At 61.4% G+C, this 20,361-nt stretch overlaps 1 protein-coding gene across 1 annotated transcript; it reads right to left on the bottom strand.

Annotated features, from left to right (window-relative positions):
* Nucleotides 1-251: 251 nt before the first annotated feature.
* Nucleotides 252-18,722, bottom strand: EVPL (envoplakin). Its single transcript, XM_043905461.1, has 22 exons — nt 18,337-18,722; nt 15,901-16,000; nt 15,159-15,313; nt 14,916-15,042; nt 13,841-13,966; nt 13,601-13,639; nt 13,339-13,500; nt 13,146-13,253; nt 12,873-12,968; nt 11,318-11,443; nt 10,290-10,436; nt 9,825-9,979; nt 9,562-9,659; nt 9,091-9,263; nt 7,537-7,715; nt 7,303-7,441; nt 6,981-7,174; nt 6,490-6,640; nt 5,292-5,375; nt 5,052-5,162; nt 4,860-4,952; nt 252-3,943 (listed from the first exon to the last, which is right to left on the bottom strand). Exons 1-22 carry the CDS (start codon nt 18,432-18,434, stop codon nt 503-505), a joined length of 6,102 nt encoding a protein of 2,033 aa, XP_043761396.1. The 5' UTR covers nt 18,435-18,722; the 3' UTR covers nt 252-502.
* Between the last annotated feature and the right edge of the window lie 1,639 nt (nt 18,723-20,361).

The following is a 20,361-nucleotide window of genomic DNA, read 5'->3' as shown; positions in this document are numbered from 1 at the left end:
TGTTCTGAAACGTGAACAAGACACCAGGAGAAACCAGCAAAAAGATGTAGACTAGCCGGGCAGATGAAAATGTGTACTTCCACTTACCACCTCATTCAACCCCCTCAAACTGTATGTAATTATTTTATACTGTTAGGTTAACCATATTTCCATGATGGCTTGCGGTTGGAATTATCTTTTTTTGATCTGGCTATTGATCGTGAAAACTGATAAACATCTTTTACTATTGTAAAAGAAAAAAAAAAAAGACACCAGGAGAATTCGTTTATTGGAAGCACAGGGTGAGGGAGGAGCCGGGGAAGCAGAGCTGCTGGCGCAGGGGATGGGTCGGGGGCTACCAAAGTCATGGGAGGGAGTCCAACACCGAGAACGCGTGAGAAACAGAACATCGAGGAGTCAGAGGGAAGACCCACTCCCCTGGGTTAAGCTGCTCCAGGGGCCCGGGGTGCGTGCATCCTCCCCTCCCCATCCCCAATCACTCCCTGTGACTGCTCGGCCCCCATCAACGCAGGGAGCGCGGGACAGTGGGGGAGCCTGAGCGGTAGCACCGGTACCCCTCTAGCGAGGCTGGGAGGAGCAACAGGCCGCTCAGGGGGTCCTTCCGGCAGCGCCCCATGGCCTCCTTGTAGCTCAGTCGCTCCTTGGAGATGGGATCTGTCAAGTCCTTCTCGTAACTGGCCTCGTCCTGCAGGAGCTGGGCCAGCTCCTCGCTGATCATGCCGGAGAGCACGGCCTGCGCCACAGGGATGCGGCCGGTCCTCTTGGGGTCGATGAGCCCCCCGGTCAGGTGTTGCACCCGCAGGTGCGGGAGCACGCTTTCCTGGGGCATCCAGCCCTTCTGGACGGCCTCGCCCACCGACAGCCTCTTCTTGGTCACGGGGTCCTCAATGCCGGTGAAGGCCTTCTGGGCGTTGAGCAGCCTCTGAGTTGAGCCGCTCTCGATCAGCCCCCGCTCCATCGCCTTGTGCACGGAGTAGCGCTCCCGGCTCAGGAGGTCCACGATGCCTCCCGTGGCCGCCTGCGCCTCCAACAGCTTCTGCCCGGTGATGGGGTCCAGCATGTTCTTGGCCACGGTGGTCTTGATGGTGCACTTGTTGTCCGTGGTCGTGTCGTAGATGCCGGCAATGGGGAAGCTGTCCTCGCCGAGCCCGAGAGAGAAGCCAGGAGAGAAGAGATTGGTGCTCTGGGGGGCCGGAGATGCAAGCGGGGACTTGGAGATGATGGCGCCAATGGAGAGGGAGGGGCAGGGCTTGGTCTCCCCGGCCACAAGCAGGGCGAATTCGCTGATGGGGAGCTGGCCGTCCTTGTAGAGATGGTACTCCTCCTTGGAGATGCGCCGGCTGCGCAGGGCGGCCTCAATGGAGTACTGCTTCCCGCTCTTGCGGTCCAGGAGCACAGACTCCTCCCCATGGGGGCCCGAGGTGGTGACCTCCTCCCAGTCACACTCGAGATCCTGCAGCTGGAGGTACTGGCTTCGGTCGATGACGCCCCTCTTGTAGGCCTCGTACGGGGACATGTCCTTCCCCGTCTCGGGCTCCAGGATAGAGATCTTGGTGGAGAGGTTGGTCTCCCGCGTCTGGGTCTCCTGGTTGAGCTCCTCCCGGCTCACTTGGGTGTGGAGTTCCCGGAGGGTCCGCTCCTTCTCGTAGATCTGGTCCTTCTCACGGAGGATGGCCGACTCGAGCTGCGAGAGCTCCTGGCCCCGCTGGGCTGCCCTCTGCCGCTCGCTCTCCGTCTTCTGGCTGAGCAGCTTGGACTCCTCCTGCAGGCGCAGCACCCTCTGCTGCTTCTGCCTCTCCAGTTCCCGCAGCTCCTGCTGCAGCCGCCTGCACTCCTGGCTCGCCCGGTCCCGGGTCTTCTGGAGCTCGGCCTCCTCCCGCGCCCAGGTCCTCCCCAGCGCCTCGGCCCTCTCCACCCGCTCCCGCAGGCGCCTCACCTCCTCCTCCCGGCTCTCCCGGGCCCCGCGCTCCCGGTTGAGCGCCTCCCATACCCGGGCACGCTCTCCCTCCAGCACCGGGTCCTTCTCCACCCTGATCACTTCCTTGTAGATGGTCTTCTCCTGCGCCTTGGTCTTCTGGAGCACATCGATCTGCACCTGCAGGTTCTTGCACTCCCGATGCACCTCGGTCGCCTGGGTCTTCTCCTGGGCCAGGTCTTGCCGGAGGGCTGCCGTGGACTTCTCCAGGTCCGGGTCCTTCTCCAGCTGGACTACCTCCTCCATGATGATTTTCTCCTGCACCGCCGGAGGCCGCTTCTCCAGCTCCTGGAGCCTCAGGGTCAGCTGCCGCAGCTCCCTCTCCACGGCCAGCTTCTTGCTGCGGTCCTCCTGGAAGCTGAGCCGGCCCTCGTCCTCCTGCACGGTGGCCCGCAACTGCTGCACCTCCCGCTCCAGCTGCCGCCGCCGGCCAGCCTCCTCATCCAGGCTCCGGCTCAGCCGGCTGTGCTCCTGGCGGAGCTTCGGGTCCTTCTGGGTGACCACCACCTCCTGCACCACCACCCTCTCCTCGGGCCGTCGCCTCTCCAGCAGCAGGTACTTGTTCTGCAGCTCATGGACCGCGTCCTCAGCCGCCCGCCGCTTCTGGGTGGCCTCCTGCACCTCCTGGCGCAGCCGCTGGGCTTCCTGCTCCAGGACGGGGTCCTTCTCACGGCGCACCACCTCCTTGTTCACAGTCTTGGTCTCCACCTTGGAGCGCTCTCGCCTCCACTCATCGCGCTCCCCCTGCAGCCGGATGAGCTGCTCCTGGGCCCGCCCGCTGCCGTTGACCAGCTCGTTGAGCTGGGCCTTCAGGCGGTCGATCTCCCGCAGCACCTCGGGGCTCCTCTCGTGCCGCACCAGCTCCTGCGTCACCTGCTTGTACTCCACGGTGGGCTTCTGCGCCCGCAGCACCGCCAGCTCGGGCAGCAGCCCCTCCACCTCCTGCTCCACCCCGCTCCTCTTGCGGGCGGTCTCCTGCAGCTCCGCCCGGAGCCGTGCAATCTCCCGCTCCGTCTCCGGGTCCACCTGGAAGGTCTCCTGCACGCGCTCCTGCAGGTCCACCCGGGGCTTCTGCTTCTCCACCGCGCTGTGCTTGCTATACAGCTCCTTCAGCTCCCTGGCCAGCACCTCGTTCTCATTCCTCTGTGCCTCCAGGAGGCTCCTCAGCCTGGATGCCTCCTGGAGGAGGCCGGGGTCCTGTTCCACCTTCTTCACCTCCTTCACGATCACCTTGGGCTCCACGGCGCGGATTGCCGCCTCCAGCTCCACAACTCGAGCCTGCAGCTTGGCCACGGCATCCTCTGCCCCCTTCCGCTGGGCCGCATCCTCCTGAATCTGCAGCCTCAGGGCCTGGGCTGCCTGGAGCATCTCCAGGTCTTTCTCCACCTTGACCACTTCTTTTACGACAACTGTCTCCTTCACGTTCACCTCCTTCTGCTCAAGGGCCAGCAGTTCCGCCTTCAGCGCCTCCAGCCGGGCCGAGACGGCCGTGTTCTCCTCTTGCAGGAGCTGGAGTTCACCGCGGAGCTGGGCCGCCTGGCTGTCCAGGCCGGGGTCCCTCTCGATCTGGGTGACCTCTTTGGTCAGCAGGTGAGGCTCCGTGGCCTTCCTCTGGCTCTCCAGCTGCATGATCTTCTGGGCCACCGCCTCCAGGTCTGCCTGCAGGCCAGCCCGCTTCTTGCCCTCATCCTCCACCTGGGACTTCACCCTGGACAGGTTGCTCTCCAGCTGGGGATCCCGGTAGAACTCCACCACTTCCTTCTCCTCCAGTTTCTCCACAGGCCGCTGGGTCTTCAGCTGCAGCAGCTGGCTCCTCTGCTCCTCCAGCTCACGCTGCACCTGGGCCACCCGCTTCCTCTCTTCCTCCAGCTGGGACCTCAGGGCCTCTGACTCCCTGCCCACTCGGGCTGGGCTCTCGGACCCCTGCTGGGCATTAGGGATCACCTGGATGTCCTCATTGAGCTCTTTCTGCAGAGGAAGAGGGGAGAATCCTGGGTAAGGGGAGGAAAGGGATAAGCCCCTGGCCAAAGACCCTGATGCTGGGAAAGATTGAGGGCACGAGGAGAAGGGGCGACAAAAGATGAGATGGCTGGATGGCATCATTGATTCAATGGACTTGAGTTTGAGCCAACTCCAGGAGATGGTGAAGGACAGAGAAATCTGGCATGCTACAGTCCGTAGGGTCACCAAGAGTCCGATATAAATAAGCGGCTGAACAACTGAACAACAACACCCCACCCTCCTGAGATCAGGACCCTTCCCTGCTTTCTGAGACTTCCCAGGAGGTCCTGGGAGGTGGAACTGAAGATCTGAGGTGTTTGAAGGTAGGATTTTAAGAGGTTTCATCAAAGCCCAGTGTGCTAGGATGTAAGGCAGTGGTCAGGCTGCATTTGCACTAGAATGTGAAAGCAAGAAGGTCCTCCCTTCCCAACCTTTCCCTGCTCCCCTTCCACCCAGGCTCCCAGAAATGGGCCTGTGCTCCTCTGGGGGATCCAGGGATACACCTCTGGGTGGGAGGAGGCTGGCCAGTTCCTTGGCCAGTCACCGAGAGTCATGGAGAGCTCCCGGCTCATGGTCTCCCGGGGATGGAGACCTGGGTGGCCTCTTGCCCACTGGGGCTGGGTCCTGAGGATGAAGACTGCGGGATTTTCTCCTGTCCCCACCGGGGTGCTACCCAGTGACCAAGCCGTGACTGTACCAAGTGACATCTCCTGGTACTACATTCTGAGAAGGAAACCAGCCTGGAGGAGCTGCTGGGGGAGGCAGAGAGCCAGCCCTCCTTCAGGCCGCTGAGCCTGTCCCGGGGCTGCAGCATGAGCAGGTAGGGAAGTCTGCCCGGTCGACCACCCACCCAGGCTGCCTAGGGTGGACATCACCCCCATACCTTCTCCAGAATCTTTTTGGCAAATTCCAGCTGGTGCAGTTGCTGCTGGTGGGCAGCTGCCACCTCAGTGTAGGCCTTCGTCAGGTTCTTCTCCTGGAGAGGCCAAAGGGAGGGGGTGGGCCAGCGTCAGCTCCTCCCTCAGAGGCTGCAGAGCTGGCATCCCGGGAATGAGGAACACAGAGCCCGGCTCACCTGGGCCTGGATGCTGTCCTGCAGGGGAGCCACTCGGGGTCTCTTGGGGGCCGACCCTCCCTGGGTGGGCTCCAGGGAACCGCGGTAGGTGTCTGCCTGCAGCTCGTAGTCCTGAGCATGGCGGGGAAGGACACAGACTGGCTGTCAGTGGGGAGAGCTGGGGGAGGGGGAGTAGGGGACTGGTGGAAGGAGGGAGGGGGAGGGGGAGATAAAGAGGGAGGAGCTGAATGGACTGCTTACCTGGAGCGCCGCCTGCAGGTGCTGGGAGAGGCGGGATGCCATGGCCCTGTCCGGCTCGCGGCCCTGGATCTCCTGCAGCAATCTCTGCCAGGGCAGGAGGGAGGGTCAGGGGACCCCCGCGCACCTGGACTCACCTCCAGGCCCACGGGCAGCCAGCAACACCCAGGGGCAGCAAGCGCTCTGAGGGAAGCTACCTTCCACCACCCCACCCCACCCCCGGCCATGACCCACCAGGGCCTCTGCTCAAAACATCTCACCCCTCAACACACACATACTGGTCATACTGCTTATTCCTCAGGCTTTAGGCTGGGTGTCAGTTCCTTCCAGACCACTCGCCCTGACCCCATGGGTGTCCTTACAAAGGGCTCCCACACAGCACTCTGGCTTCTCCACTGAAGCACTTATCAGCATCATGGCCTGAGATGCACTGGCCTCCCCCCAAAACTGCAGGCTGCCTGAGGGCCAGGCTGTACCCAGCCCCTTTTCATTACTAGCATGTATGAGGCTGGGAAAGACTGAAGGCAGGAGGAGAAGGGGACGACAGAGGACAAGATGGTTGGATGGCATCACCGACTCAATGGACATGAGTTTGAGCAAACTCCAGGAGATAGAGAAGGACAGGGAAGCCTGGCGTGCTGCAGTCCACGAACTCACAAAGAGTCGGACATGACTTAGCGACTAAACGACAGCAACATTAGTAGGAGGTACGAGGAAGAGGATGAAGTAGGAGTTTGTACCTCCAGGAACACAAAGCCCACTGCCCACCTCGGGCCAGACAGAGAAGGGCTGGCCGTTTCCATGGACAAAGTGAAAGTGAAGTCGTGTCTGACTCTTTGCGACCCCATGGACTGTAGCCTACCAGGCTCCTCGGTCCATGGGATTTTCCAGGCAAGAATACTGGACTGGGTTGCCATTTCCTTCTTCAGGAGATCTTCCCAACCCAGGGATTGAACCCAGTTCTCCCACATTGTAGGCATACCCTTTCCCGTCTGAGCCACCCTGGACAGAGTGTAGCATTTTGGCCTCTGGGGTCTGAGGTTTGAGGTCATTAAAACACCGGCCACCAGAGGGCGGGTCACACGCGCACAGGCTGCTCTCCCTGTTAGGAAGGCGGCCAGGGAACTGGGCCTATCCTGAGGATCCAGCTCTGGGTAAGAGAGGCGGGCGGCCTACACCACCTGCAGCCCCAGCTCCTCACCTTCTGTGCCTGCAGCTTGTAGGCGATCTGGCTGGGCCCGTCGCTGGGCCGCACCTGATTGTGGGGCAGGCGCTCCAGCCAGGCATTCAGGTTGTCTGTGCAGTTCTTGAACTGCTGGTAAGTGAGGCCGGCATCCTGCACCATCTTCTCCCTGCAGGAGGAGGAGCACAGGTGACAGCAGCCCTCGGGGGGCAGGCGAGGGGTGCGCGGAGGAGGCTGGTGGGTTCCTCCGTCCCCGGGACAGGTCAGGAGGCCTGACTGACTCGCCATGCTGATCCTCTCTAACTCTGGCCCAGTGGCTGGAGCTGGGCATTCAGAGAGGGACCGGACACTTTCTGCCAGGCACCACCTGGGAGGCTGATGCTGTTATCATCCCATTTTAGAGGAGAGGAACCTGAGCCTCAGAGAGGTGCGCTCACCCGTCCAAGGCCCCACAGCTCGTCAGCCGTGGCCACCACGCACTCGTGAGCCCCAGCGGCCCGGCCACTCACCGCAGGTCCAACTGGTCCCCCACAGCGTGGTAGCGGTCGGTGAGGGCCCGCACCTGGCGCTGCTGATGTGGGAGGTCTTTGCAGAACTCGTGGAAATTGTTCTGCAGCGCGCCACACGAGTGCTCGACGGCCTTCAGCTGGCGGTGCAGCCCGAGCACAGAGGCCTGCTGCTCCAGCAGCTCCCTCCGCCGGCGCTGGGGCAGGAGGGGACACAACGTACCCTGTGGTTCAGTGGATGCCAGGCCCACCCTCCACTTGCCCCCCTGTTCCTGGGTCAGCACGCACCCCCCACCTCCTGCCAGGAGGCCGCCCGGCCCCTCACCTTCAGCTCGCTGACCCTCTCCTGCAGCGCGCCCGGGCCCGCGGGGATGGGGGCCTCCTGTGCCAGGGTGGACTCAAAGCCTCGGATGACCGTGTCTGCATCCCGGATCTGCCGCTCCAGACCTAGGGCGGCCTTGGCTCTGTCGCAAGAGGAGGCCCAGGGTGAGACGCAGGCCTTGGCCTTGGCCGCACCCCCGAGGCCTCGCCCAGCGGCCCCCACCCCCCGGGCACTCACTTCTCCCCGTAGAGGCCGCAGAGAACCTTCACGTCCCTGTACTTGTTCTTGACGTTGTTGAGGACCACGGGCAGGTGCAGGGCAGCAGGCCCTGAGGGCTGCCCCGACAGAAACGCCTCACACTTCTGCTGGGCCGCCTCCTTCTCTGCTCCCAGGCTCTGCAGCCGCTGGGCTGTGCCCTGCGGGGCAGCGGGGATCTCAGGATCTCTGGTTCTGGGCAAGTGGCTTCCACCCAGCTCTCCTGTTATGTCAACCTAACTCTGCCAACCTAACTCTGCTTGTGAGGCCACCAGAATGTGGGGTGGACATGCTCGGGCTCAGCTTGCAGGTAGATGACTGTAGGCAGGTCAACCTCTCTGACCCTTGGCCTCCTCATCTACAAAATGCTTGATGGGAGGATGAAATGAGACCCTGTGAGTCAGGAGCTCTCACCCACCTTGGTCTTCACATCACTGTCCCTGTTCATGAAACCTTCAGTTCCCTGCCCCTTCCCCCCAGTCAAGCAGCAAAGCCCTAGCTCCATCCACTTGGGATTATGATTTTGTTGATTCTTTTATCAGTTATTCACTCATCGATTCCGTAATCCATTAGTGCTGGCTCCACACCACATATTGCCCACCTTCCAGGCTAACTGGACCCCCAACACCCCTGATGCGGAAGAGGACCTTCCAAACCCAAGGACCGGGGACTTCCCTGGCAGACCAGTGGTTAAGACCCTGCCCTTCCACTGCAGGAGGCATAGGTTTGATCCCTGGTCGGGGAACTAAGATCCCACATGCTGCACTCGGCCGATAAATAGAAAAAACACCGCCCCCCCCAAAACCCCCAAACTAAGTACCTATTTGGAGATAGAGATCTGCCAGGTGCCCTGCCAGGGCAGTGGTAACTGGGCCTGGCATGGGCAGAGGTATTGTCCAGGCTGTCGCCCCACAGTACCTGCTTCTGCCACTTCTCCTTCCTCGCCTGGCCCCCCAGGACCCCATCTGAAACACCTCTCCCATCTCTGGAGCCCTGCCTCCCCTAGTCGGCCCTCTGACCGAGCTGAAACGCTGCAGAATGTGGCGCAGTGAAAAAAAACCCGAGTTGCACAATCATGTGAACAACATGCTTCACATTTTTAAAAAACTAAATCCAAACAATATATTTGAGTAGAAACCGGTTTGGAAGGATACAACCCAAACTTCTCCCCCCAACCCCCCCCACCCCCGGGTGTGGGGAAGGGATGACTTTCACCATTAGCACTTCTGAGTCCTCTGTGACTATGTTTACACCCCTGCACACTCTCCAGGGAGGCTCCCCACCAGCTGCTCCAGAGAAACCACCCCTAAGATGCCGCAAGCCCATTTTCAGGGATGAGGAAACCAAGGCCCAGAGAGGTTAAGTGAATTGCCCAAAGTCACAGAGCAGGCCAGGGGAAGAGCCAGGATGGGAAGGAGCCTGAGGGAGCCCTGGACTGCCTGCTTGCTTCTTCCACCTCGGGGGCCTGCAGCTGCCCCCTCGCCCGCCTCCCCAGGGCTGGACCGTTTTTTATCCCAGCTGCCCTGGTTCACCCACCTGGTGGTTCTGGATGCGGCCCTCGAGGTCCTCGAGTGGTGAGGTGCGGCTCAGCGGGGCCCGGGCCCAGGCCAGCACCTGCTTCTCTATCTGCCCCAGGTCCTCCTCCAGCCGGGTCATCTGTGTCAGGAGCTTCTGGGCCTGCGGGTCGGCTGGGCCCGAGCTGGTTGGAGCTGGGGGTGGAGAGTGCCTCTGAGGGTCCAGAGCCTGCCTCGTGTCTGCCTGCCTGCCTGCTGGGCCCCTCCATGAGTGCCCGCAGAGGGTCCCATGTTGGGGAGGGTGGTGGGCCTGAGGGAGGGACATCAGGCTTGCCAACCCAGGGAATGGAACCCCCAGAGCAGAGCCTTTAATTCAGGGTCAACCCCTGCCCGTGGCAGCCCCCGGCTAGACTAAGCCCCCCACTAAACCCAGAGTAGGCATCTACTCCTATTTCAACAACGCCTCCCTCTTTCCCCAGCCAGCCCTCGGTACCCTGCTGGCTGGGCTGTAAGGGCTCCTTGGCGCTGGCCTTCAGGCGGCTCTGGACTGTGGTCAGTTTCTGCTTCAGGGCCTGCAGCTCCGAGGCGAGCCTGCAAAAAGGGGGCGGTCAGTGAAGGACCTTCCCCCATGCTGTCCCCCAGCCCCCGCGGTCACACATTTAGGCAAAGGGCAGGCAACGGCCTCAAACTACAGGGCCTGGTGTGGGTGGGTCTACAGCCTGCCTCCTGCCCCTCTGGGTCCCCAGGGGGACCCACCCGGAGGCCCTGGCCACGGCTTCAGGGTCCGGAGCTGGGATGCAGAGGCAGGCGGCTGGGGCCCGCTTGGTCTCGCCTGCCTGGCCCTGGACCACCCAGGTGTGCGGGTCAGTGTTGTCCACCAGTGTATACTGCTCACCCCGCAGCAGCTGCACCTGTTGGGGCGCAGAGGGGGCGGGGAGGTGGGGAGGGGCCCATGCAGGCTTAGGGGCAAGGCTGGAGAAGAGATAGAGGCCCAGTAGAGGCCAGTAGAGTAGAGGTTAGGGATGGGGCCAGGGAGGAGCAGGAAGTGCCGGGGTCAGGACAGCAACCGGCCAGGGGCTGGACAGGGCTTGGAGTGGGTGGTGCTGGGGCAGGGGTGGGGTGGGGGTGGGGCGGGGCATTGGAAGGAGTGGGTAGGAGGGGGCAGGGGAGGGACTGGGGGTGGGTAGGGCCCCGGAGGAGCCGGGCGGGTGGAGACTGTACTTCTCCTGAGTCCCAGTCACAGATGCTATCCACGCGCAGGGGCTGTGGGGGCAGGTTCCTTCGCTGGGGCAGAGGGGCCACCCCCTGGCTCTGCAGCTGCAGGTCCTTGACAGTCTTCTCAGCCATGGTCAGCTGCTTCTCCTCTGCCTGCAGTGACCCAGGCAATGGGGGCTCAGGCCAACCCCACCCGTGCCCCCCAGGAGGGCCAGGAAGGGGTCCTGGACATCATGAAGACAGGGTCTCTTAGTCAGCAATGTAAAACGAGCCCCTCCCTGGGCACCCATGATCCTAGAGTCTGCTGGTTGGGGTGGGGTAGGGGGTTGCCCAGCAACCAAGCCCCAGGCCTCCAGAGTGGGAGCCGGAGGGGTCTCGGAGCTTTTCAGGGCAGTCCCTGTTACATTGTGAGTGCATGTGTGCTAAGTCACTTCAAATTGTGTCCAACTCTGCGACCCCATGGACTGTAGCCTGCCAGGCTCCTCTGTCCATGGGATTCTCCAGGCAAGAATACTGGAGTGGGTTGCCATGCCCTCCTCCAAGGGATCATCCCAGGGATCGAACCCATGTCTCTCATGTCTCCTGCATTGGCAAGCAGGAGGGCTTCCCTGATGGCTCAGCTGGTAAATGATCTGCCTGCAATACGGGAGACCTGGGTTCCATCCCTGGATTGGGAAGATCCCCTGGAGAAGGGAAAGTCTACCCACTCCACTATTCTGGCCTGGAGAATTCCATGGACTGTAGAGTCCATGGGGTCACGAAGAGTCAGACAGGACTGAGCGACTTTCACTTTCTTTACCGCTAGCACTACCTGGGAAGCCCTGTCACGTTACAGGTGAGGAAAGTGAGGTCCAGAGGTGGGAAGGGCTTGCAGCTGACAGACGAGTCTCCTCTGGCTGGAGTGAACCCCCTCCTTCCGCCCTCAGGGCAGGGGATCCAGGCAGGACTAAGCACCCTGGAGGCGTGAAACCCAGACACCCATGCAGGCCCGGTGCCCAGGAGTGGGTACGGGGAGGGGCCGGGGGCCATCTCACCTCCAGCTGCCGCAGCATCTCTGTTAGGGCGCCAGGCGGGCCCCCCGGGGCAGGGCTGTACCAGCTGTCCAGGCTGGAGCTGAGCTTTGCCAGGGTCTGGCTGACGGAGTCGGCCTCCTCCTGGAACTGAGGTCGGTGGGCAGTCAGGAGCAGAGCTGGGGCACCTACCGCCTGCCACCCTGCAAACCAGCTAAACCCAAACTGGCTGAACCCAGAGTGCCACTTGCCGTCGGCCTTTCTATCCAGGCGAGGGGACCTTCTAACTGAAGTGCTCGGCAAATCAGGCATTTTGGGGTCACTGAACTTAATTTCTTTTAGTGTCGTAGAACACGTTGTTTTTCGTCCTTCCTGCTCGGATGAAGGGCGGTGCCCGTCCTGGAGGACTCACTCCAACACCTGGAGTCCTGGCTGGGATCCAGGGGTGGGTGCCCAGGGCGCCTCTGAGCAGAAGCTAGGCGTGTGCTTTAAAGGGACAGCCCACAGTTGGGTGATACTACGGAATTCTCGTCAGTGGATGTGCTAATGCATGGTGGAGAGAGAGATATATATATATATCTCCACTATATATATTATACATATATATATAATAATATTATCCAAGTGCAAAATGCCTTTTAAAAAAAAAGAAAAAGGGAAAACTTTTGCTTTCTTTTTTCTCTCAAATATATAAACCATTTTAATTGGAAACTACCAAAAAAAAAAAAAAAGTCCCTATTGGGCATTCCCTGGTCGTCTAGTGCTTAGGTCTCAGCTTAGGTCCCTTTCACTGCCATGGACCTGGATTCAATCCCTGTTGGGGGAACTAAGATCTCACAAGCTGTGTGGTACAGCCAAAAAAAAGAAAAACAAGTCCCCATTGTGGATGTATATTTTTTATTTTTTGGTTTTCAGAAAACAAAAATTGTCATTTTTATAGACAGGACTGTTGTCTATTGTAGTCTATTATATCAATGTTTCTCAACTCTTGCTTCATTATTGCACCTTCTAAGGAGCTTTTATTTAAAAAAATTTTTTAAAAATTAATTTACTTATTTGGCTGTGCCGGGTCTTGGTTGTCCGTGTGGGATCTTTAGTTGTGGCGTCAGAACTCTTAGTTGCTTGAGACCTAGTTCCCTGATCAGGAAGTGAACCCCGGGCCCCCTGCATTGGGAGTGCAGAGTCTTAACTGCTGGGTCACCAGAGACGTACCTCTAAGTAGTTTTTTTAGACATTTTTGTCCTTTACTTTCCCCATCATTGCCATGAAACTTTACTATCAGATATGTTGTATATCATTTACGTATGCATATCTGTGATTTATTTTTTAATGAAAAAAAAAAGTTCTTTTTTTTTTCACTTTCAAGAAACAACCTTCACCCCTCCAAGGAGTGACATCACCCTGTCGAGAATTCACGGGTGACGTTGTTTTCCCCTGGGACCCAGTCACAACGACGGAGCTCCGTCATTTTTGTTTGTGTGTTTTGTTTTTGTGTTTTTTTTAGCTCTGTCATTTTTATGAGGCGCCTCGGCCCCCGAGGTGCGTGTCTTGGCCCCCGCCCGGCCCCGCCCCGGCTCACCCGGCGGTAGTCCTCCACGTGCTGCAGCTGGCTCTCCTGGCAGATGCAAAGGTTCAGGAAGTTCTGCCACTCCAACTTCAGGGCCTCCTGGTGGGCCTGGGGGCAGCAGTGCAGAGCCCTCGGACCGCGCCCCGACCCGGTCCGTCCACCCGCCCGCCCACTCGGCCGGCCCTGCCCACTGCCCCCGCTGGCCTGGGCCCAGTCTCCCCAGCGTCCCCGGGAAGCTCCCTGACCGAGGGTCCCCGAGGCAGCAGAGAGTGTCCGGCCTCGCACCTGGATGGGCCCCACGGCCGGATGCCCGAGCTCCACCATGCGCTCCCCATCGTCCTCCAGCTGGTTCACGCTCTGCTCCTGGCTCAGCAGCTCGTGCTGCTTGAAGTGCTGGGAGAGGACGGAGGCGGGGGCGATGGCGGTGAGGACCAGGCGGCCTCGCCCCCCCACCCCGCCCCTACCCGCGCCCGCTGACCTCGTACTCCCTCCGCACGCCCGCAGGGTCGGCCAGCTGGTCGCTCCAGTCTTGCTGGAGGATGCGCTGCTGCTGCTGGGCCAGGGCGTTCAGCTGGCGTGTGCAGCCCTGCAGGTGCGTGTACAGGCTGCCCAGGCTCTGCCCTCGCCACGAGGCCGCCTTCTGCTCTCGGATGCGGGGAGAGAGGCACCGTCAGGCTGCGCCCAGGAAGGGTGCAGGCAGCCCACCCAGCCCGCCGGCCTGGCCCTGCCCTGGGGCTCACCAGGAGGTCCCGGTACTGGCTCCGGATGGAGGCCGCGTCCTGTCTCGACCGAGGGGGAGAGAACGCGGGCCCAGTGAGAGATGCGGTGCAGGGGAGAACACACCCCACATCCCTGGGCTGCCCCTGCCCCTCCTCCATCCCCAGTCCCCGAGGACCAGCCAGACCTCGCTCAGGCTCTGATGGGAGAAAGGGAACCAGGCCTGGGGCCAAACAGGGGCATGTGTCCGAGGGCTCACCCACCGGCCCTACGAGGGTCCGCAGCTGCTGCCCGTAGGCCTCGATCTCCTTCTGCAGGATGTTGTGCTCAGCAACCTGCTGTTCCAATTCCGCCATGCCCGGTCCGTACTGGCCCTCGCAGACCTGCTTCTGCAGAAGAGCTGGCCGCTCAGCTCTGCCACGGGGCCTGGGATGGGGATTCCCCACACCCAACCTCCCCCTCCACCCAGCATCTTCATCAGCAGGGGATGGAGCTGGTCATTCGGGCAGAGGGTGGACAGGCCAGACGCTGCCTGGGTGAATGGCTGCAGCTCACCCTGGGGCACGTGCTAAGTCGTTCAGTCGTGTCCGACTCTGTGCGACCCCAGGGACTGTAGCCCGCCAGGCTCCTCTGTCCATGGAATTCTCCAGGCAAGAATACTGGAGTGGGTCACCATTTCCTTCTCCAGGGGATCTTCCCGACCCAGGGATTGAACCTGCATCTCTTATGTCTCCTGCATTGGCAGGCGGGTTCTTTACCACTAGCGCCACATGGGACACCCTGGGGAAAATGCTAGTCTCCAGTGGCTCTGGCTGAGGCCTCCGGGTCACGTAATTGTGGATCCTGAATCCCACTGGCCCCCAGGTCTCGAGGCTTAGCTCTGAAAATCTCCCTGCTCCGCCCTGCCTCCTGCCTGGACGCCTCCAGCCTGGCTCCTGAGCCTGCACACACCCTGCCCTGTCCACGCCCTCCCCTGCCCCTTCATTGTCATCACAGCACCCCTTCTGTCATGACAGCAAAGCACAATTCCTCACCTGATGTTCCCGGGGCCCTTGACCTGGTTCTCCCTCCTTGCCCAGAAAAGCCCTTTTACCATCGTGCCCCCGGCTTCCTCCAGGCAGGAGCCTCTGTTCCTTTTTTCTGAAATATCCTTTCCTCACCACTTCACCCCATCCCAATCGAGCTCTCCCACCTACAGGAAGCCCTCCAAGATTGCACGGTCTCTTCTGCCCCCTCCCTTTTCAGAGACCCAGCCCCCACCCAGGTCCAAGCATGCATCAGCCCCTGACGAAACGCAGCCCTGTGTCGCCCTCTGATGGCTGCTGGGTGACCCCTGACCTGTTTCTGCTCCAGCACCCTCGCCCAGTCGACCCTGGGCCCCACGTCGGGCGGCAACACCATCTTCTCATACAGGGCGCGGTACTCGGCGCACTCCTGGGTCACCCGGGCGTGCAGCTGCTTGATGCTGCCAAGGAAGTGGTCAGCAGGTCGGAGCCGGGTCTGAGGCTCCCCCGGGACCCCCAGTGCCTCCATCCTGGGCCCCCAGCTCCTGCTGCTGCCACCCCCCTGCCCCACACTCACTCCTTCTCGATCTCCTCGGCCTGCGGGTGCTTGAGCCGCTGGGCCTTGTCCACATCCAGGAAGAGGTCCTTCAGCAGCACCTCGGCCTCCTTCAGGCTGCGGCCCACCTCCTGCCGGTGCTGCAGGGCCTGGCGCTGCTCACTGTGCTGTCGGTCCTGAGGCAGGGAAAGCGTCCTTGCTGCCTGAGGCCCCCTGCTCCCCCAGGGACCCTGGCCAAGCCTGGCCCACACCGGGAGAGGGAGAGGTGTGAGCACCAGTGAGTTGGACTCAGGGACACAGGGGAGGCCCTTTGACTCCCGTGTAGGAAGCAATCAGGGAGGGCTTCCTGCAGGCGGAGGGCTTTGGGGAATGGGGTGAAGTGGTGAGGAGAGCACATTTCAGAAAAAAGGAACAGACGCTCCTGCCTAGAGGAAGCCTTGGGTGCAATGGAAAATGGGGTTTTTCTGAGCAGGTAGTGCAGAACCAGGTCAAGGGCCCCCGAACATCAGGTGAAGAGCTGTGCTTTGATGTCACTATAGAAGGGGTGCCGCGATGACAATGAAGGGACACGGGAGGGCATGGCGTTGGGAGCCCCCCAGAGAAGGCGTGCCAAGCCCTGGCTCCCGCTGTGTTTGGGGAGTGACCAGGGAAGGACAGGACCGTCTGTGCATCTTTACCAAGGCGAGTGGGCACCTCTGGGACCACCGGGCATGGCAATGAGTCCCCCATGCCTCCGCGCCCTGCCATCTGCCCCCAGCTTCACCTGCTGCAGCTTCTTCTGGGTCTCTAGAATGTCCCTCTCCACCTGGTCGGCATTGGCCTGCATGCGGGAGATCAGCAGGGCCAGCTCCTGAGTGGCAGCTCTGATGAGGGGTGGAGACAGAGGGCAGGGTGGTTGGCAAAGTTTCCTGTTTCCCTTGGGCAGTGGTCTGCCCACCCGGGTGGGGTCCCCTGCCTGCACCCACCCCGTCCTGCCCTACAGCTGAGTTCACTGCCCTGCGGGTGTGGAGTCAAAACCTGGGGAGCCCTGGCCTCTTGGTAGGAATCTCTGTGAGATACAGTCCTGGGCAGGGGAGTGCTGCCTTCAGTGAGGGTTCAGAAAATGAGGGTCCTGGGTGTGGGTGGCACTGTGGAGCTGCCATCTCCCCGTCAAAGAAGTGCCTCCCGACCCCACCCTGCTCTCTGCCGCTTCTTCGGGCAGGAGGGCAGGCAGCCTGCAGAGGAGCAAATGAATCACTGGCTCAGCCCCTCATCCCTGAGACATGACAGCTGGATCCTGGCGAGGGTGAGCTGGCTGGGGGCAGGGGAGCAGCAGCAAGTCCCCCAGCTCAGCTCCCTCCCACCCCAGCCCTGTCTCCCCACCGCTGCCCCAGGCTCTGCCGAGCCTGGGGTTAGCAAGCTTCCAGAGGAGACACACAGCACCCGGTGGGGGAGGTGGGCCACGAGATTGCCAGGGAACCCCAACACTTTCCAGATTCGGGGGTTCAGAGCCCAAGCTGGGACCTGACTGGCTCCAGGTAGCACAGCCAGGAGGAGCAGAGGATGAGCCTAGACCGGGGTCCTTTCCCAGGGCCCTCTCCCAGCCTCTACAGGGCGCCAGCGGGGGGCTCCAGCTCACTCTCTGGGACCTAGAGGGTCAAGCAGACCTAATAAGAGCGTGGTCTAAGCCTCAGGAGCACAGCACCCTGTGGGGTCACCGTCCCCGGAGAGGGATGGCAACACGGGCTGGGCCTTGACCCAGGGGTCCAAGGAGAAGCCCCCTCCAAGCAGAAGGGCCGTGCCACAAAGAGACAGTCTGAAAGAACTCTGACCAACAGCTTGGTTTTTATCTTCCTCTGTCACTGCAGCTGTGTGGTCTCGGGCAAGTTACTTAACCTCTCTGGGCCTGAGGCGCCTCACCTATACATCAAGGCTCTACTAATATCCACCTCCTCCCCGTGTTACTGTGTGGGTCCTGTGCAGAGTCAGCACCCGGTAAGTGTTAGTTTTCACTCCTCTAAAGGGATTTGAAAGCAGGGACCTGTCAATTCTGCTTACGATGGCATCCCCAGGGCCTAGAGCAGTCCCAGCACACAGCAGGTGCTCCATAAATAGGCACACAGTAGGTGCTCCATAAATATGTGCTGAACAAATGGACTGCAGGGAAGGGGACTGATGTGCCCTCCTGGGGCGGCTGCCGCCGGAGGACAGGGCCAAGGGGAAGGAGATGACTGGGAGCCGCCCTGGGGACGGGAGCTCCAGGTCCGGAATCCTGGGAGGGCTGTTCCCGCCAGGAGGAGCCCATCCCACCCTGGGCAGGGCCCAGAGCCCCAAGGGGGACAGGTCGCGCCAGTGAGAGTCTTAACCACCGTCTTTCCTGTCCGCCCAGAAGCCCAGCCTCCGTGTCCTCGCCCTGATTCCTATCGGGTGCTGGGCCCTTCATCTCGGCCCCCACCTCCACACCCGGGACCCCAGGCGAGCTGCCGCCTCCACCCAGCAGAGGGGGCTGATGGCCAGTGAGCGGAAGAAGGCTGCCGGAGTCTGTCTGCAGAGTGTGGGGCTCTGGGGGGGGCCGGGCTGGGGCCCCCGCAGAGAGCTGGGTGAACTGAGGAAGGCTCTGAGACGTCCCAGGTCCATGGGCCCCTCCCGCTTCCCCGCAGCACCCGTCCGCACACCCACCCGGTGAAGGAATCATCTCAACTCCATGACAAAGCTCTTGAGGCCCAAGGTGCCAGCCGGTGGGGAAAGCGGCAGCCTGGACCTGGAGCAGCACAGCCCCGCCTCCCTGCCTCTGGGCACTCTGCTGCCCACCCCTCGGCTTCTCTGGCCCCAGTCCTTCTGCCTATCCTGTGCCCAGGTCCCACGGGTCATCCCGGGGCAAGTGGAGCCTAGAGGGCAGAGCAGTGGATGGAGGGCCGTGCCCTCCAGCCTCCTCACCTCCCAGCAGAGGAGCAAAGCTCAGGTCCCTGTCCAGCCTGTCTTCAGAGCCCTCAGGCCGCAACCCCCAGAATGGGGGGAGCTCCAGGCCATGCCTGGGCCCCTGCCAGGGCTGGAGCTGGGCCTGGGCTGGGAAGAGAGTCCACCCCAAGGGTCTTTAGCCTCAGGACACCAAATGCCAACGCTGGGCTGGTCCCCGGCTCTGGCCTGCTGCCTCCAGGTGGCTGGAGCCCCTGGGTCTGGAGCCATCCTGGCCCCGGCCCCCACCCCCGGCCACGCTCACCTGCTGTGCTTGTTGGGGGACCCCTTGGGGGAGCCTTTGGCTGGGGAGCCCTTGGGGGACCCCTTCCCCTGGGAGCTTTTGCTCAGCCCCTTGAACATGGTCCTGAAGGCAGGTGTGGGCTTGGGCTGGGCTCGGCCGGCGAGGGTGGGCAGGCAGCGGGCAGCGGGCGTGTGTCCTCGCTGGCTGCTCAGCTGGGCTCTGGCGAGGTGGGGCAGCCAGGCACCAGGCGGGCAGTTTCTGGGCGGGTCCTCCCTGCAGGTGAGGCGGTGAGGGGGCCGGGGCTGCGCGCATGCACCCCGACTCCCCGCACCACACTCGTCCTGCTCCTGCACAACCAGTTTGGGAGGAAAGGGAACAGCCCAAAGGGCGGGGCGCCCGGCCCTGCCTGAGTCTCAGAGAAGGTTTGGACTTGTTACACCCAATGCCCAGAGCCAGAGGGAGCCAACGTGATCACGCCCAGACTGGGAAATAGCTCGGCCCAGGGGAGACAGGGCTCCAGACAGACGGACGCGCGTGTGCACACGCAGGCTCAGAGATGGAGGCCCGGCCGTAGAACTCGGGGTTAATAAACACCTCCAGCCAACACCCTGCTATCAGGCACACCTCTTCACCCAGGACTCTCCGCCAGGGGCTGCTCCCTACCAGTTCAGGGTGGGCGGAGGGACCCCGGGCTCTCTGCTCACCCCCAGGGCGTCCGGGTCTCTGGTCCATGTCCTCCACCGACAGGGTGGGGCTGCCAGGGGGCATTCTCCCCGGACAACTGGCACAAGGTACCTTTTAACAGTGGACACCACCCAGCCCGCTCCCTGGAGCCCCACCCCACGGTGCCGCAGAACGCTTTTCCTGGCCGGCTGGCTCTCCCATCTGTCTGTGGCTCCGGGGCTAGATGCAGTCACACGTGCGTTGCTGGGATCCTCAGAGAGCTGCAGACCAGCTCTAGAGGGGCTGGGACTCCCCCAGGGGTCCCAAGCACTAGCCTTCGGGTGCTGCTGAGTCCAGGGTCTGGTGGAGCCTCCTGGGAGCCCACTGTTTTTTGTTTCATTAAAAAAATTATTTTGTTTATTTTTGACTGTGCTGGTCTTCGTTGCCACCCGGACTTTTCTCTAGTTGCAGCGAGCGGGGTGCTCTGTAGTGGTGTGCTCGTTGCTCTGAGGCATGTGGATCTTCCCGGACTAGGGGTGGGGTGTGTGTCTCCTGCCGGCGGACTCTGCACCACTGAGCCACCAGGGAAGCCCTGGGAACCCACTGTTACTTGGGTTTCCGACCTGCCTCTCCTCCCTCCCCAAAGTGGCCCCTGGTGGCTTTTCTGGAGTCCAATGGAGTGTCGAACAGCAGTACCCGTTTACTGCTCTTTTCCTCACACTGAGGGCCAGCCAGGGAGGTCATCTTGGTAGCTGCCTTCTCCTGCAGTGGCCCCCAGGATCTTCAAGAAAGGCGTGGGTTCCTCGTCTCCAGGAGCTCATTTCACTGGCCCAGCTCAAGTCCCTCCTAATAGATCTGGAGACATTCCTTGGAACCATTGCAGTTCTGGTGGAAGGAGAGGGTTTGAGGGGGAGCAAGGGGAGGGGAAGGATGCAGTCAGGCTGGGTTAGGAGCACTGGGACGTCCTAGCAGGCCCAGCTGAGGGCAGAAGACATCTGGAGAACAGATAAGGGTCCCAGCAGACTGGGGAGACCAGGGACAGAGGCCCGAGACCGGCCACATGCCCCCCGGGGGCAGAAAAGGCCTGAGTCTCTTGGCTGCATCTTGTGAACAAGCCTTTGAATTTGGCCCTGGAGAAGGGACACAGGAGTCACCCATCCTGGGGGTGGGGTGGGGGGGTGCTGCTGACAGTGGTGGTGGGGGTGGGGAGGGGAGCAGGAGGCCTTGACCCAACAGGGAAGTATTGGGCTGGCCAAAACATTCATTTGGGTTTTTCCATACTATCTTATGGAAAAATCTGAATGAATTTTTGGCCAACCTAACAGAACAGGGACATAGCTACGGGGAAGCAGAGTGGTTTCCAGGGTTCTTCTCCCAGCTGAG

This window comes from Cervus elaphus, chromosome 5 (genome assembly GCF_910594005.1).
Source record: "Cervus elaphus chromosome 5, mCerEla1.1, whole genome shotgun sequence".
Taxonomy (NCBI): Eukaryota; Metazoa; Chordata; class Mammalia; order Artiodactyla; family Cervidae; genus Cervus; species Cervus elaphus.
The sequence above is the reverse complement of the archived record's forward strand: the minus strand, read 5'-3'. Positions and strand labels throughout refer to the sequence as shown.

Excerpts from the sequence above, each read along its gene's own strand:
- EVPL (XM_043905461.1), bottom strand. The coding sequence starts at position 18,434 with ATGTTCAAGGGGCTGAGCAAAAGCTCCCAGGGGAAGGGGTCCCCCAAG. Across the intron at positions 13,967-14,915 it reads GGGTGCTGGAGCAGAAACAG|AAGCAGGTCTGCGAGGGCCA; the intron begins GTCAGGGGTCAC and ends GCTCTTCTGCAG. Across the intron at positions 6,641-6,980 it reads GGGGACCAGTTGGACCTGCG|GGAGAAGATGGTGCAGGATG; the intron begins GTGAGTGGCCGG and ends CTCCTCCTGCAG.